This window comes from Neophocaena asiaeorientalis, unplaced genomic scaffold (genome assembly GCF_003031525.2).
Source record: "Neophocaena asiaeorientalis asiaeorientalis breed wild unplaced genomic scaffold, Neophocaena_asiaeorientalis_V1.1 scaffold476, whole genome shotgun sequence".
NCBI classification, from domain to species: Eukaryota; Metazoa; Chordata; class Mammalia; order Artiodactyla; family Phocoenidae; genus Neophocaena; species Neophocaena asiaeorientalis.
The window spans coordinates 930,604-945,246 of NW_020172178.1; the positions used below are offsets into that span (position 1 = coordinate 930,604).

General features: G+C 37.4%; 1 protein-coding gene across 1 annotated transcript in view; it reads left to right on the forward strand.

Moving 5' to 3' along the window:
- The window catches only part of PPP4R4 (protein phosphatase 4 regulatory subunit 4), a 118,006-nt gene that overhangs the window by 59,430 nt on the left and 43,933 nt on the right, over window positions 1–14,643 (forward strand). Inside the window, exons 4-7 of the mRNA XM_024759485.1 lie at window positions 6,111–6,258; window positions 6,772–6,845; window positions 9,333–9,439; window positions 10,262–10,369. Coding sequence (XP_024615253.1) covers window positions 6,111–6,258; window positions 6,772–6,845; window positions 9,333–9,439; window positions 10,262–10,369 — 437 coding nt within the window. The remainder of the gene's footprint in view (window positions 1–6,110; window positions 6,259–6,771; window positions 6,846–9,332; window positions 9,440–10,261; window positions 10,370–14,643) is intronic.

Consider the following 14,643-nt stretch of genomic DNA (forward strand, 5'->3'; position numbering starts at 1 on the left):
TATTTCCTCTCGACATCTGGGCTCCCTCCAGAGTCCCCTATCCTAATGGGTAACCTTCTTATCCACCTGGCTTTCAAGCAGGGATGTGGGGAGTGAGTCATCCTTGATACTACCTGTCTTTTACTACTTGTTTATACAATCCTGTTTATTTTATGTTTTAAATAGCAATACTACCTCCACCCTAGTCCAAGCTATTATGAGGGTTCAAGTGATCCTCAACCACTACCTCCCTCCCTTTCCATCCTCCCTGCTTTCTAATTCTTTTCAACTGTATAATCAGCATGCTATTTCAAAGCATTTAAAACTACAATTTGAATATTCTGTTGCTTAATGCATCTAAGGCCCTATGTGATTTGGGCTCTGTCTGCTTCACTAGCCTCTGCCCCACCCCCTTCGCTCTGTGCTCCAGGCACACTGACCTTCTCTCAGCTCCTGGAATCTACCAACCTCCTCCTCACTCCTCAGTGCCGGGAATGCTTGCCTTCCTACTCCGCTTGCTTTCCTGCCTTCCTTTATCCTAGCTTTTGTTTAGTTATCTCTTTCTCTTCACAAGGTCAGTTGTCACTTCTTAGTGGTCCCCTTTCCTCAGAGGAGTTCACCCAGCAGATGCTCTATGGCACCTTGTACTTCTTATCCTTAGATTTTACCACACTGTTTTGTTTTGTTTTGTTTTTTTGCCGTACGCGGGCCTCTCACTGTTGTGGCCTCTCCCGTTGTGGAGCACAGGCTCCGGACGCGCAGGCTCAGCGGCCATGGCTCACGGGCCCAGCCGCTCCTTGGCATGTGGGATCTTCCCGGACCGGGGCACGAACCCGCGTCCCCTGCATCAGCAGGCGGACTCTCAACCACTGCGCCACCAGGGAAGCCCACCACACTTTTAATTACAGGATGAACAGGTACATTGTTAGCCATGCTCATTGCTAAGTCTCCAGCTCCTAGCACAGTGCCTTGAATGTAACTAAATGGTTATTTGTTCAATATTTGAATGTATACAATCAATAGCAGTCCCTCAAAGGTAGGGAACCACGTCTTTGACTTTTCTCCAGTTTCCCCGAATACTTGAGGAGATGTTGGTACTTAATAAATAGTTGAGAATGAAATTAAAATTATATTTTCAGGATTAGATTTTAATTGGGCTACATTAGAGGGAGATGAGGATAGAAGGGAAAAGTACTGTGACTGACTAGAGAGGAAAGGAAGCGTTACTGGCTTACAGAGACTTGCCATTCTTTCCAGTGCTGCCTCTCCCGCCCCCGAAAACAGTTTCTAATTTTTTTCAAAAGATGTTTAATTAAATATGACTACAGTGGATCATTTGAAATGGTTATTTATAACTCTTGTGTCCATTAAGTAGTTATTTCTTTGATAAGCACATCCTTTCTTTGCAAGTTTTAAATGACTTTATTCACATTTCAAGCCTAAATTACCCATGATTCTAATTTATTATGTGTAAAAATGACTTGGCTGGGTCGTCCAGCTCAAAGTTCAGTTTCAAAACCATGGTATTGAAATACATTGATTTCTTCTGGTGTCCTTGTGACTTTGCATGGCTGGATACTTCATTGCATGTTTGCAGTAGTCACATGATGGTTACTATTGGTATTGATATTTCCTGTTTGGAAAGAGATCTTTGGGATATTTTATGTGTACCTCCTCATGAACCTTGCTAATCACTGAAACACACATTAAAAGAAGGGTAAAACACACCCTTTTAATCCCTGTCTACTGCCTCCACTTTATTTTCCCTCTCTGATTTTGATCTTCAGCGCTCTCAACTAGTTCTCTCCACCCTTTACTTAAGTGTGGAACGTGGCAGTCAGTGATAGGGAAGAGAGCGAGATGCCGAGATACCACAGTTAATTGTTAAAGGCACTTTAGGGTTGGCATGTTCCAATTATTCATATTTAATTCAGTTGTAAAGTCTTTTATAAATAGTGTAATTTTATAGTGAAAAGAGTTGTTCACTATTAGTGTTAGGTACTAAAAATTCCCACACTTATGACCCTCAAAACCCCAGATATTTTATATGTCCTAGGTTTTTAGTATTTTAATATATAAATCCATATTATTTAATTTCAAAATAACCAGTGATGTTATCTCTAAAAATATACAAAGGTACTTTGTAATTTTAGGATTCCTTTACCTTTAACCAGCACTATTTATCGTAGATATGTTTACCAGTTTTATTTAATAAGTTTAGTTTCCAAATGCATGAACCCAAAATCTTTGCTCTTTCGGAGTAAGCCAGTGATTTACTTAGGCTTCTCTATGTTGTGTTTTGTAAAGAGAAAGATCTTCTTGATGCATTATAATGCGGGTTTCTTGGCGACAGCTGTTTCCCTCTCTGCAAGGACATTACATTGTTTTACAAAATGCTTTCTTGCACCATTCATGCTAACTTAAGAATGAATTTAAACACCGTAGCATCTCGTACATTTTCCTTCCTTGAGTGGGAATGGTTTTTAAATTCGGAAATGTATCATTAACTCATTTATAAAATGTCTTATTTCATTTTTGAGGAATTCGAGTTGGAATGCCAGCCATACGATAGTACGTAAGAGGAATGGTAACTGGCGTTAAGGCATGCACTTAAGCAATAGAGGAATTTACTTTTCAGTGTCTTCCAAGGTCCATGAGGACGCACACTTATTTACCCAGAGAGTATGGATCTCACTATGTTTGTCCAGAGGGTGTGACTCCATGGAGGAGAACACTAACTGGTAAGTATCGAATTCTTATTGTATCCTGTTTCAGAAAACTATGTTTAGAAATCAGTTGAATTTTAGCAGTGATGAAATCTCTTAGTCTGTGCTGGTTTCTTAACAGTGGACAGTCCCAGATGTTGAAGTCAGCACAACAAGAGAAAAACCCAAATCCTGATAAGACTTGAGGATTTTTCGAAAATTAAGTGCAAAATAGTTGGGGCAAATGTTGCTGCGGCAGTCAAGACTAAGTAATACAGTAAGAAGATATGAAGTTGGAGAGCTTCTCATGTTCTTCCTTTGCATAAAGTTTGCATACGTACAAAACCCAGGACTTTAATGACTTTAAGAGGGGCAGAATTACATCTCTTGGAACTTAAAACAACAGACTCATGTGAACTGGAATGCACATTGTGGCCCTCACAATTTATTTAAATATTTCTTTGCAAAGCACTCTCTGTTTCTAAAGAAAAGCTATGCCTTCTGAAACCTGTAAGTGATGTATCCTGGCCACGTCAAATCTTCTAAAAGTGTTTTCCAAATCCAGAATTGTTAGTGTGGAACAAATGTTTGTTTTGGAAACAGTAAAACCGGGGGATGTGGGAGGGTTGATTTCAGAGACCAGTTGCTGCTCTGCTTTATGCCTTATCGTTCCTTCTCCTTTTCTTTTCAGCTAGGAACTCTTAAGATACATAATTGACTGGTGATTGAAAAAACTTGTAAAATGACATTTGTGTGTATGATACAAAAGTTTTAAACAAAGCACAGCACAAAAATCAGCCACCCTAATATGGGATCAGTTTTCTGGGAATTAACCCCACCACGTAAACATCTGCCACAATAAAGCCACTGCCAGATCTTAAGGTTGTTGGAAGCCACGCCTTAATAAATGGTGAATGGAGGTGCAGGGTCTGTGAAGAAGAATTTGTTGCCTGGCTTCGGCATCAGGCTGACAAAGGGTTAAGTCTTAGAGTTGCCAATTACAGGCTTGCTGGCCTTCAGCAAAATACTTGACAGCTCTGGGTCTGTTCCTTCTGCTGTAGAATGATATATGTCATGATGACTGGCAGTGGTCCCACCGCGCTGAATCAAGGACTCTGGGTACATGGTCTAAATCACGGTTGCAGAGACACTGGGGTGGAAGATGGCAGGAATATCTCCTCATTGACCTGCCAAGAAAGAGAATTGAGAATGCATTTCTATGTGATCCATTTTTGCTTTGCCTTGTGTCTAATTCTACCAATCCCTAATCTTTAGGACTCACTTCAAAATCTCTTGAAGCCACCTTTTAGGAGATGTGGAAAAAGTGTGTGAAGGGAGAGAGCGTCAAGAGCAGAAAGTTTAGGTGAAAGGGTAAGAGATATTCAGTCATCCAGCAATTACTTACTGAACGCCTGCCATGTGCTGTAGGAGTTGGGGATTCGGTGGTGAACAAAACAGACAAAAAATTGTGCAGTCATGAAGCTTATGTTCTAGATGTGGGAGGTAGACCATAAACGGAGGGACTTGTTGTATGTTGGACAATGGAGATGATAAACCCGTTGGGTCATGGCGAGGGCTGGCGCAAGGGGGTGGCTTTCTGTTTAAAATAGGGTCATCAGGGAAGGGCTCATTGAAAAGGTGACATTAGAATAGAGGCTTGAAAGAGATCAGGGAGGCAACCATGTGGAAATCTGGGAAAAGAGGGAATTGGGAACAGATCTTTGTAAGTCATTGAAAAAGTTTAGACATTTCCTTGAGTGCGTTGGAAAGCCACTGGAGAGTTTTGAGCAGAAAAGTGACGTGATCTGACTTTTTAAAAAGAATCTCTCTGGCTGCTGTAGAGAATAAGTAGTAGAGGGGCAGTGATAGAATCAGGGACTAGTTAGCAGGTTATTGGAGTGATTCAGGCGGGAGATGATGGTGGCTTGGATCAGAGTGGTAGCCGTGGAGGTGATAGGTGGTCAGATTTTGGATCAGGATTGACTGGTTATTTGATTACGGTAAGCCAGGGACTGAGAGGAGTTAAGGATGACCCCGAAGTTTCTGGGTGGAAAGCTGGGAGGGCAGAGTTGTCATTGATTGTTTAGCAGAAGGTGGGAGGAAGAGCCGGTTTTGGGGAGAGGTCAGTTCAGGTGATGAGATTCCTACCGGATATCCAAGGGTAGTGGAGAGGAGACAGTTGGATGTACAATGGTCATTATGTAAATGCTCAGTTCGCACAAGTTGGTAAGCCATAAAAGTGCTGTTTAAATGATTTCAATCAAATCTCTAAGAAGATGAAGCCATAACTTACATTTTATATATTAGGAAATAATACAGAAAGACCAATTTTCCTAAGATCACAGATATGAAACTTTGTTTTATTGTTGCAAGTTCCACCTTGTTCTACCAACTTTACTCTATTAGTTATAAAATAGGCATACAAGGGAAATTCCAGTAGTTGCCACAATTGATTAAATAAAGTAAGACTTTTAGCTGCCTTTGCGTTATGCACACCCTCACAGTCTTCTGGAGAAGTATAGGTGATATCTCTGGTGAGGTTTATATGAAAGATGGGGGTTTTTTTTTGACTCTGTGATGTGTTAAACTATTCTAATGTAGGCTTTGACTTTAAAAGGTGAGTGGAGATGGCTATGAATATAATTAATTTTTAAAAACATTCTTATATTTTAAAAAATTCCTTTTTAAAAATACAGTTTACTTCGTAGTAATTTGTGTTCTTGTCACTTGTTTAAAGGGGAAAATACATTTGCACAATCTCAAGTGCATTCCTTTTTTATAGTGGAACGCATAATATTTATTTTTTGAAGCAGAAATACAAGTAATAAAAACACGTGATTGAGCTTTGACATTATTGTAGGTGGGAATGGAAAACTGTACAATACAAAGAGCAAAATAGAAATTGAGATCTATTAAAAATGACTATTCTATTATCTAAATGTTTATGTACTTTTTATAATTTTTATGCAATAAAACAATGGAGTGTTATTTCATAAATTCCTGAGACGTTTAAACTTTATGTGGTCCAGGGACTTCCCTGGCGGTTCAGTTGTTAAACTCTGCGCTTCCACACAGGCGGTGCCGGTTCCATTCCTGGTTGGGTAACTAAGATCCCACATGCCATGTGGCGTGGCCAAAAAAAAAATTATATATATTGAATATATATATATATGCTGTTACAGAAAGCCCCGAATGAACTTTTTGGCCAACCCAATAGATATGAACGTTATGTGGTCTAATAAGTTAATCAGGAGCAGATTAATATAGTTTTCTTAAAGTAATAAAAGGAAGTACATATCCTTAAAGGTCATATATACTTATTTTGTACAATATGACTATGTTTGGTTTCTATGAGCTTGGATTTTTAAAAAATTCTAATTTCTGATTTCTCATCTATATAATAGCACACTCTTTCTGATTATACAGGAGGTCCTGCGTGTTGCAGGAGTGGAAATGCAGTTAACAGCTGCGGTATCATTTTTGACCATTCTACAGGAAGAATCAGTGTCGATTCATACATATGCCCACTCCTTCCTCCAAGTCATTCTACTGCATCTGGAGCACAGGGACGCAGGTCAGGGGCCTGACGTGCTTAATCGTATATGTACTTATTGTTTCTTGTACGTGACCGTGATCTTATTTGAACTGTGTTAGGCCGATGACCATAACTGAATGAGACTATGCTGCCTAAGAGTTGATCAGTGGTGAGACTAAAAATAGCGATGACTACTTTTGTACAAAAACCGCACAATTCAGTGCCCTTGAAGCCTGAAGACCCATTAGTTCATCTTATGATTTACACTTTTTTCTTAGATTTGTTTCTTTTACAACATTTATGCTTATAGTATTGTAGTACAAGAAAAATGCACACTTTGGGTTAAAGATAGCCCCTCAGTATTATTTTTAAAGATACAAATGTTTTCCAGATATTGGCTAAGACAGAAAAATAGAGAAACTTCTCATAATAGTAATAAAAATAATTATTGCCATTTTACTATTAAATACTATTGTAAATATTAGTGGCTAAGTTGAAACTGAATTTGTAAGTGAGATAGTTAAGTTGGCATGTTTTATCTTTGTCAATCAGGTGTCAGCAACGCATGGCTGGAAACTCTTCTGTCTGTGATAGAAGTATTGCCCAAAGAAACCCTAAGGCATGAGGTAATACTTTTTTTTTTTTGTAAATTCTAGTACTTAAGTCACTCTAAGGTTTTTGTTGTTTTCATTTTTGATAGAAACAGTGTTTCAAGAAAGAATAAAGTTATTTCCTACTCTGAAAGCAGCACATATTCATTACAGAAAATTTGGGTAGTACAAAATATAGAAGGAAGAAAAATCATGGTTCTGTACTTAGCTACTTCTAACATTCTGATGTATTTTCATTTCAGATTTTTTCCCCTGTATGTGGTGCTATTTGCTGTGTTAGTGGTCATATTGAATTTATATATGGTTGTTTTTCACTTAGCTTTATTTTCCTTATTATTTTCTCATATTTCTCATTTAGTAGTAGCTACAAATATTTTACTTATTAAACATTTAAGCCTGTTTTCAGTGTTTTATTATCAAAATAAGGCAATAATGAACATCTCTGTGGAGCTTTTCCTGTTTTTCAGATAATTTCCTTAACTGTAACTTCCAAAAAAGTGGAATTACTAGGTTAGAGGGCATTAATATTCTTAAGGCTCTTGACTAAGTAATATGAGAAAATGCCTGTTTCCCTGGGCTTTCATCAGCAATAGCATTCCAGTTAAATTTGATGGGCCAGAAATGGAATTACATTTTCATTGGACATTTTTTGGTTATTATGCTGTTGAATATTTTCTCATATATTATTCTATTTCACCTCTGTTCTCTTGGAATTGTCTGATCATATCCTTTGATCACTGTTTTTATGTGCTATTTATCTGTCAGGGTTGCCAATCCTTTGTTATATTTGTTGCAAATAATGTTACCAATTTGTTGTTTGCTTTTTAATGTTCAATATTGTTCAACAGACCCTTCTCTAAAAGTTTTAGCAAATTCAGATGAGAGAACAGGAAAATTAGGAAATTTATTCTTTAAAGGAATGATTTTTCATCCTTTGAACCTTATTTCTATATGAATTTCCTTTCAAATATGTCCTGTTGAAAAAGAGTTATCAGTCAATAAAATGTCCTCTGTGGATTTCATTAAGTGTCGTTGCCCCTTCTTTACCCTCGTACAGATTATGGCCCTAGCTCAGTGCCAAAACACTTGCTTGAAAATGGGAAGATCTACCCAGTTATAAGGGTGTTTGTATACATGATGCCAAACATCTAGATGATTACACATATTTAAATATTGAACATAAGGGCTTCCCTGGTGGCGCAGTGGTTGAGAGTCTGCCTGCCGATGCAGGGGACACAGGTTCGTGCCCTGGTCTGGGAAGATCCCACATGCCAAGGAGCAGCTGGGCCCGTGAGCCATGGCCGCTGAGCCTGCGCGTCCGGAACCTGTGCTCCGCAATGGGAGAGGCCACAACAGTGAGAGGGCAGCATACCGCAAAAAAAAAAAAAAAAAAAATTGAACGTAATGTTGACATATTTATACTTTTTGATTAGTGGTGCATGGTAGCATGCAGTTTTTACTCTAGAATGTCGCATATTATTTAACGTGTGATTTTTAAGTATGCCTTTTATTTCAGATCTTTGACTTTTAAATTATATTTATCATTATGCATTCAGTAATTCTGGCTACTCTGTTGAGAGGAAAAAAGTTGACCCTTTGATTAAATTTATAGTTAGAACTTGGGGGGATCGTAGTACCACCTAGTATTCTGATCTCCATTTTAAGTAGATGAGAAACCTTGGGATGAGAAATAGCAAGATTACTTAGACAAATTAAATAGCTGGGACCAGAATCAGGGTCTGATCTTCATAATTCTTTACAGTCTGTCGTGCTGTTGAGTTCGAGTGCCCAGGACATACACAATACAGTATCAGAGTTGGGCTGTTGTATTCAAATGACAGAATTACCTTAATAGAATCTTTTTGAAGTTATAATGTTTTGCTTGCTTCAGGACAAATGTAAAAATTAATCTATATGGAACAAAAACAAATTTCAGGGTATCTAATAATTAACTTGCTTTTCTTCTTTTGAAAAATGTATATTTCACAACTATATGCACAAACAGATCATTAGAGAATTCACCATAAGCTTTAATTCAATTTTTTTGGTGCCTAATTGTTTTTTTGCTTGTTTGTTTTTTTGCTGTACGTGGGCCTCTCACTGTTGTGGCCTCTCCCGTTGCGGAGCACAGGCTCCGGACGCGCAGGCTCAGCGGCCATGGCTCACGGGCCTAGCCGCTCTGCGGCATGTGGGATCTTCCCGGACCAGGGCACGAACCCGCATCCCTTGCATTGGCAGGCAGACTCTCAACCACTGCGCCACCAGGGAAGCCCGGTGCCTAATTGTTTTTGATTGCATAATTTATCATCATCTTTACCGTAATAATCCAAGAAGGCAAATAAAATGAGATCCAGGCGATGAGCAAACATGCACCTCAAAATGTAATTGAGATTCTATAAAAACGTTTAGAACACTAAAATAGTCTTTGAAGAAAATAGCTGACATTAGTGTCAAGAATATATAAAATTTTGTGAATTTGTTCTCTAAATCTTTTCTCTTTAGATTTTGAATCCACTTGTTTCCAAGGCACAACTTTCCCAAACAGTCCAGTCTCGTTTAGTTAGTTGTAAAATTTTAGGAAAATTGACCAACAAATTTGATGCCCTTGCGTGAGTATTTGTATATAATTTTTTGTCTACTTTATTAAATTGATTTAAAGTGCACGATGACTATATTATTAATAATTATATTAGATTTGTATTATTCCATACTGTTTACAGTTTAGCTGATTTAAATTTACAGAATATAGAATTCTCGGGAGTCTGCTTATTCAGATGCATTTCTTCTTGATATGGCCTTTCAAAATCAATAAGGGTAACTTTTTTTCTATTTGCCATCTTAGTCATCTCTGTCACATACCTTGTGTAGTTTTGAGGATAAAATAAAATTATCTTACAGACTTCAAAAATTGGTGAACATTGACATAGAGATAGATTTCTGCTTTTTTCCATCAGCTTTTTTCCATCATTGCTATGAATTCATTTTCTTGAATAATTTATCTTACTTTGAGGTTTTATAGAGAATGTTTACAATTTATATGCTGCACTCTGCCCAGATGATAAATACCAAGTGGAAAGAATGGAATGTTGTGTAATTATGACACAAGAGTAAGATATAAAATTGACGAATATTTTGGTTGAGGGTTGCTAGAATCAGTCCACTTGCCTATAGCCTTTTATCGTAGCTAAGATGTTTTAGCTGCCAATTACAAATTAACCATTATTTAAAAAGACTCAGTCATATACATAATTTAAAAGTAGCTGTTAACATCCAAGTGTAATAACATATGTAAATATACATTGTAAATGATAAAGTTCTTTATTAAGGTATGTTTGTTATTATTAAGCTAAGATTTTGAGGATAATTTTTTGAAAATATTAATTATTCTAAAATACTCACCCATTTGCATGTTTCTTTCCTCTCTCTCCAAGCATTAAAAGAGAAATTCTTCCCTTGGTAAAATCACTCTGTCAAGATGTAGAGTACGAAGTTCGATCTTGTATGTGTCGGCAATTAGAAAATATAGCTCAGGGCATTGGGTAAGTATACTTTCAATTCCTTTTGTCACAGTTTTATTTCTGGATTGTCAGACATGTGTATCCTGTTCTGTACTCCACGAAAGCATGCTTTTAAAGGGCTAAACTTTATATGATCTTTAAAAATGATCATAGTAAGTACTTTCTGGTGTGTTTATGTTAAAAGAGATAAAAGTGAAGATGTTTAGTATGGTGGGTTAATGTTAATTTCTTTCCTTTTTACCTTAGTTACTTACTTATCACTCCAAACCCCTAGATCCAGGAAGGGAAAATTGTCCGTGCTTTGAATATGATATACCATGCTCAGACTATAGCTGTACCATATCTTTTAGCTGGCAGCTGTATTACTGGGTCATTTCAGATGAAATTACTCAGTGGAAGTCTGTCTCCTGTGCGGCTCTGCGCTTCCAGTGTCTGCTTTGTAGGTCTCCTTGTCTTCTGAGTGTGTGACGCTCAGGAAGGAGAGGGATAGGGCAGTCTCTTCTCTTCACCTGTAAAAACTAATCTCATGTCAAGGTATAAGTATGATTTTAAAGGGAACTTTATCTAAAAACCATCTTGGGAAACAGTTTTTTTATTTTCAAGTATCCTAAATTGGTACAAAAAACGTTGGAACCTCTCATTTTTACTAGAAATTGCAGTGATTTCTCCTGGTTCTTTGTTTCACAAGCAAGGACAATCAGGTTGTTGCCATTAAAATTGCTAATTAAAAAAAAAAATCTGGGCCAATATTGAAGGCTTTAGAAAGACTTTAGCATGTCATACAGGTTGAGGGTAGAGTAGTGTCCTCTGTCCTGCATCCACCCTTGCTGAGTAGGATTGAAGTGTTGTGTGGATGATGAACACTTCAACAGAGTAATCAGTTCCTTAACCTTGATCTCAGAACCAACTTCCTTCCTTCTGTTAGGTCTTCAAAGGCTAGGCTGACTCTGGATCATTGTGGACCATAATTAATTCAGTCTTGTCCAGATCTGTGCCTCTTAACCAAGATCAGAACCTATTAGGAGAATATGCTGTTGTCTTTTTGTATTCTGTTTTTTTTTGTCACTGAAATTTTGACACCGTGGATGGGTCTTCGGAAAATTAATATATGATTATTGCTTAAGGATTAATTTATAAAGGTAAAACTAGAATGAATCTACCTAGCTTGTTAAGTTAGAATGCTTGGTTATATAATATTTATTTAATTTTGAGTTCTTACATATTATTAAAGACATAATTATAGGACTTTTGTGTTATGCTGGCTGAAAATTACTAAGACCTGATTCATATTCTTTATTCTCCCTTTGAAAAATACATAAAACTAAAGAGAGGTACACAGGCTTTTTTCTTTTAGCATTGAAAATTAGGAATACTGTTAAGATCTGATAGTTACCAAGAGGAATTTTCTTATAGTCAAGGCTAGATGAGGCCCTGAGATAGGTGAAAGGAATTAGGAAGAGAAAACTTAAGAGATTGGCACTGGTTTGATACTACTGCACTGGGAGTTAATGTTCCTAAGGCATTTGGGATTGAGATGTGCTAGGAAGAGGCCCAAGAACAGAACAGAATTGGGTTTGTAATTTTGTGTTTGCTGTGGCTAGCAAGGGAAGATTTACTGACCATTTTAGTTTAACCAGAAGTGAGCACTATTATTTATTATAGTAAGATGATCAGGAAGCAAAATGAAGAGATTCTTCTCAAGCTAGCATATCCGTATGAAATAAAAGCTGCAAAACACTGGAAAGCCACTATGGATTGTGCACCAGTTTAGGATCAAAGAGGACAATTCTTAGACTATCAGATTAATAGTGAACAGTATTGTGAAGAGGTCATACACAATCATCATAAGAAAACAAGTGTGCTGAGTAGATTTCTCCTTGTATAGGGATGACTAAAGAGAAAAGAAAAACAGACTTGTGATCTACAAAATGATCCTTCAGTGTTAGAGGGGAAGAACATGCAGCCCTAAGATCGGAAAGAAAGAACATACTTTTGAAAAAGTTGATCAGACTTCTAATTATGGTGATATACTAAACAAGAAAACCTGAAAATCCTCCCATTACAATATGTGGCAAAATTCAGCATCCATTCATGATTAAAAACTCTCAGGAAGCTAGGGATGAAGGAAACTTCCTTAATCTGATAAAGGGCATATATGAAAGGAAAACCTACAGCTAACATCATACTTAATGGTAGATATTGAATGCTGTCCCCCTATGGTAACAGCTGGCAAGGATAGTTTTCATCACTTTTATTCAATCTTTACTGGAGGTTCTAGCCATTGAAATAAGGCAAGAAGACAAAAACCTAAAAGGTCTAAAGATCTGAAAGGAAGAAGTAAAATGTTTTCTATTTGTAGATGATATCGCTGTTTACATAGAAAATCTTCAGTAATTTACAAAACAGCTATTAGAACTAGTAAATGGATTTAAGGATGTTTCGGGATACAAGGTTAACATACAAAAATCAATTGTGTTTTTGTATACTAGCAAAAGATAGTTAGAAAATTTAAATTTAAAGATTTGAATGAAATTTTTAAATGAAATTTTAGAATTCCACTTATTTATTTTAACAAAAAATGTACAAGACCTACACTGAAAACTCTATACACTGAAAAACCATAAAACAATGTGGAGAGAAATTTTTAAAAACAGATATATACCATATTCATGAATTGGAAGACTCAATATTGTTAATATTGTTAAAATGTCAATTCTCCCCAAGTTGATCTAGCAATTCAATGCAGTCTCGACCAAACTTGTGCTGTTTTGTAGAAAATGATTCTAAAATTTATATGAAAATGCAAGTGACCTAGAAGAACCAAAGCAGTCTAAAAAAAAAAAATGACAAAGACTGTGCATTACCTGTTTTCAAGACATAATAAAACTACAGTAATCAAAAGAATGTAATCTTGGTAAAAGGATAGACATGTATCAGTGGAAGAGAAGAGAGAATCCAGAAACAGATTATGGTGGATTGATTTTTCAATAGAGTGTCAAAGAAATTTAATGAGGAAAGGAAAATCTTTTCAAAACATGATACTGGGATAACTGGATATTCATAAGAGAAAAAATTTGAACATCGATTCTCACCTCTCACCGTACACAACGACTAACTTGAAATCTATAATAAACCTAAATATAAAACTATAAACTTGGGACTTCCCTGGTGGCGCAGTGGTTAAGAATCCGCCTGCCAATGCAGGGGACACGGGTTCGAGCCCTGGTCTGGGAAGATGCCACATGCTGTGGAGCAACTAAGCCCGTGCGCCACAACTACTGAGCCTGCGTCCTAGAGCCCCCGAGCCACAACTACTGAGCCTGCGTGCCCAAACTACTGAAGCCTGCACGCCTAGAGCCCGTGCTCCACAACAAAGAGAAGCCACCACAATGAGAAGCCTGCGCACTGCAACGAAGAGTAGCCCCCGCTCGCTGCAACTAGAGAAAGCCTGCGCGCAGCAACGAAGACCCAACACAGCCAAAAATAAATTAATTAATAAATTCTAAAAAAACCCTATAAACTTCTTGAAGAAAGTATAGGAGAAAATCTCTGCGGCTTTGGGGTAGGCAAGGATTGTTTAGATAAAAGTCATGAACTATGAAAGAAAAATGTGATAATTAGACTTTATATTAAAAAAATCTGTTTACTCTTTAAAACGAGTCAAGTCCAGAATGGGAAACTACTGATACTCACAATACATATATCAAACTTATATCCAGAATATATAAAGAACTCTTATGACTCGATGATACAGAACTTTTTTTTTTTTGCGGTACGCGGGCCTCTCACTGTTGTGGCCTCTCCCGTTGCGGAACACAGGCTCCGGATGCACAGGCTCAGCGGCCATGCTCACGGGCCCAGCCGCTCCGCGGCATGTGGGATCTTCCTGGACCGGGGCATGAACCCGTGTCCCCTGCATCGGCAGGTGGACTCTCAACCACTGCGCCACCAGGGAAACCCTGTACAGAACTCTTACAAACAATCCAGTTAAGAAATGATTAGTATGTTTGAACAGATATGTCATAAAGGAAGATATAACACATGACGAAAAAGCACATGAAAATGTATTCAGCATCATTAGTCATAAATGGAATGCAAATTAAAACCACAGTGAGATACTACTACTACTGAGCACTGACTAGAATGTGTAGTGTGAAAAGCCTGTCAGGAGCAGATATTGATGAGGATTTGGAACAGCTGGAACTCTAATACACTGCTGGTGGAAGTGTAAAATGGTGGAACCCACTTTGGAAAACTGATTGGCATTTACTTAACAGTTAAACGTGTATCTTCCA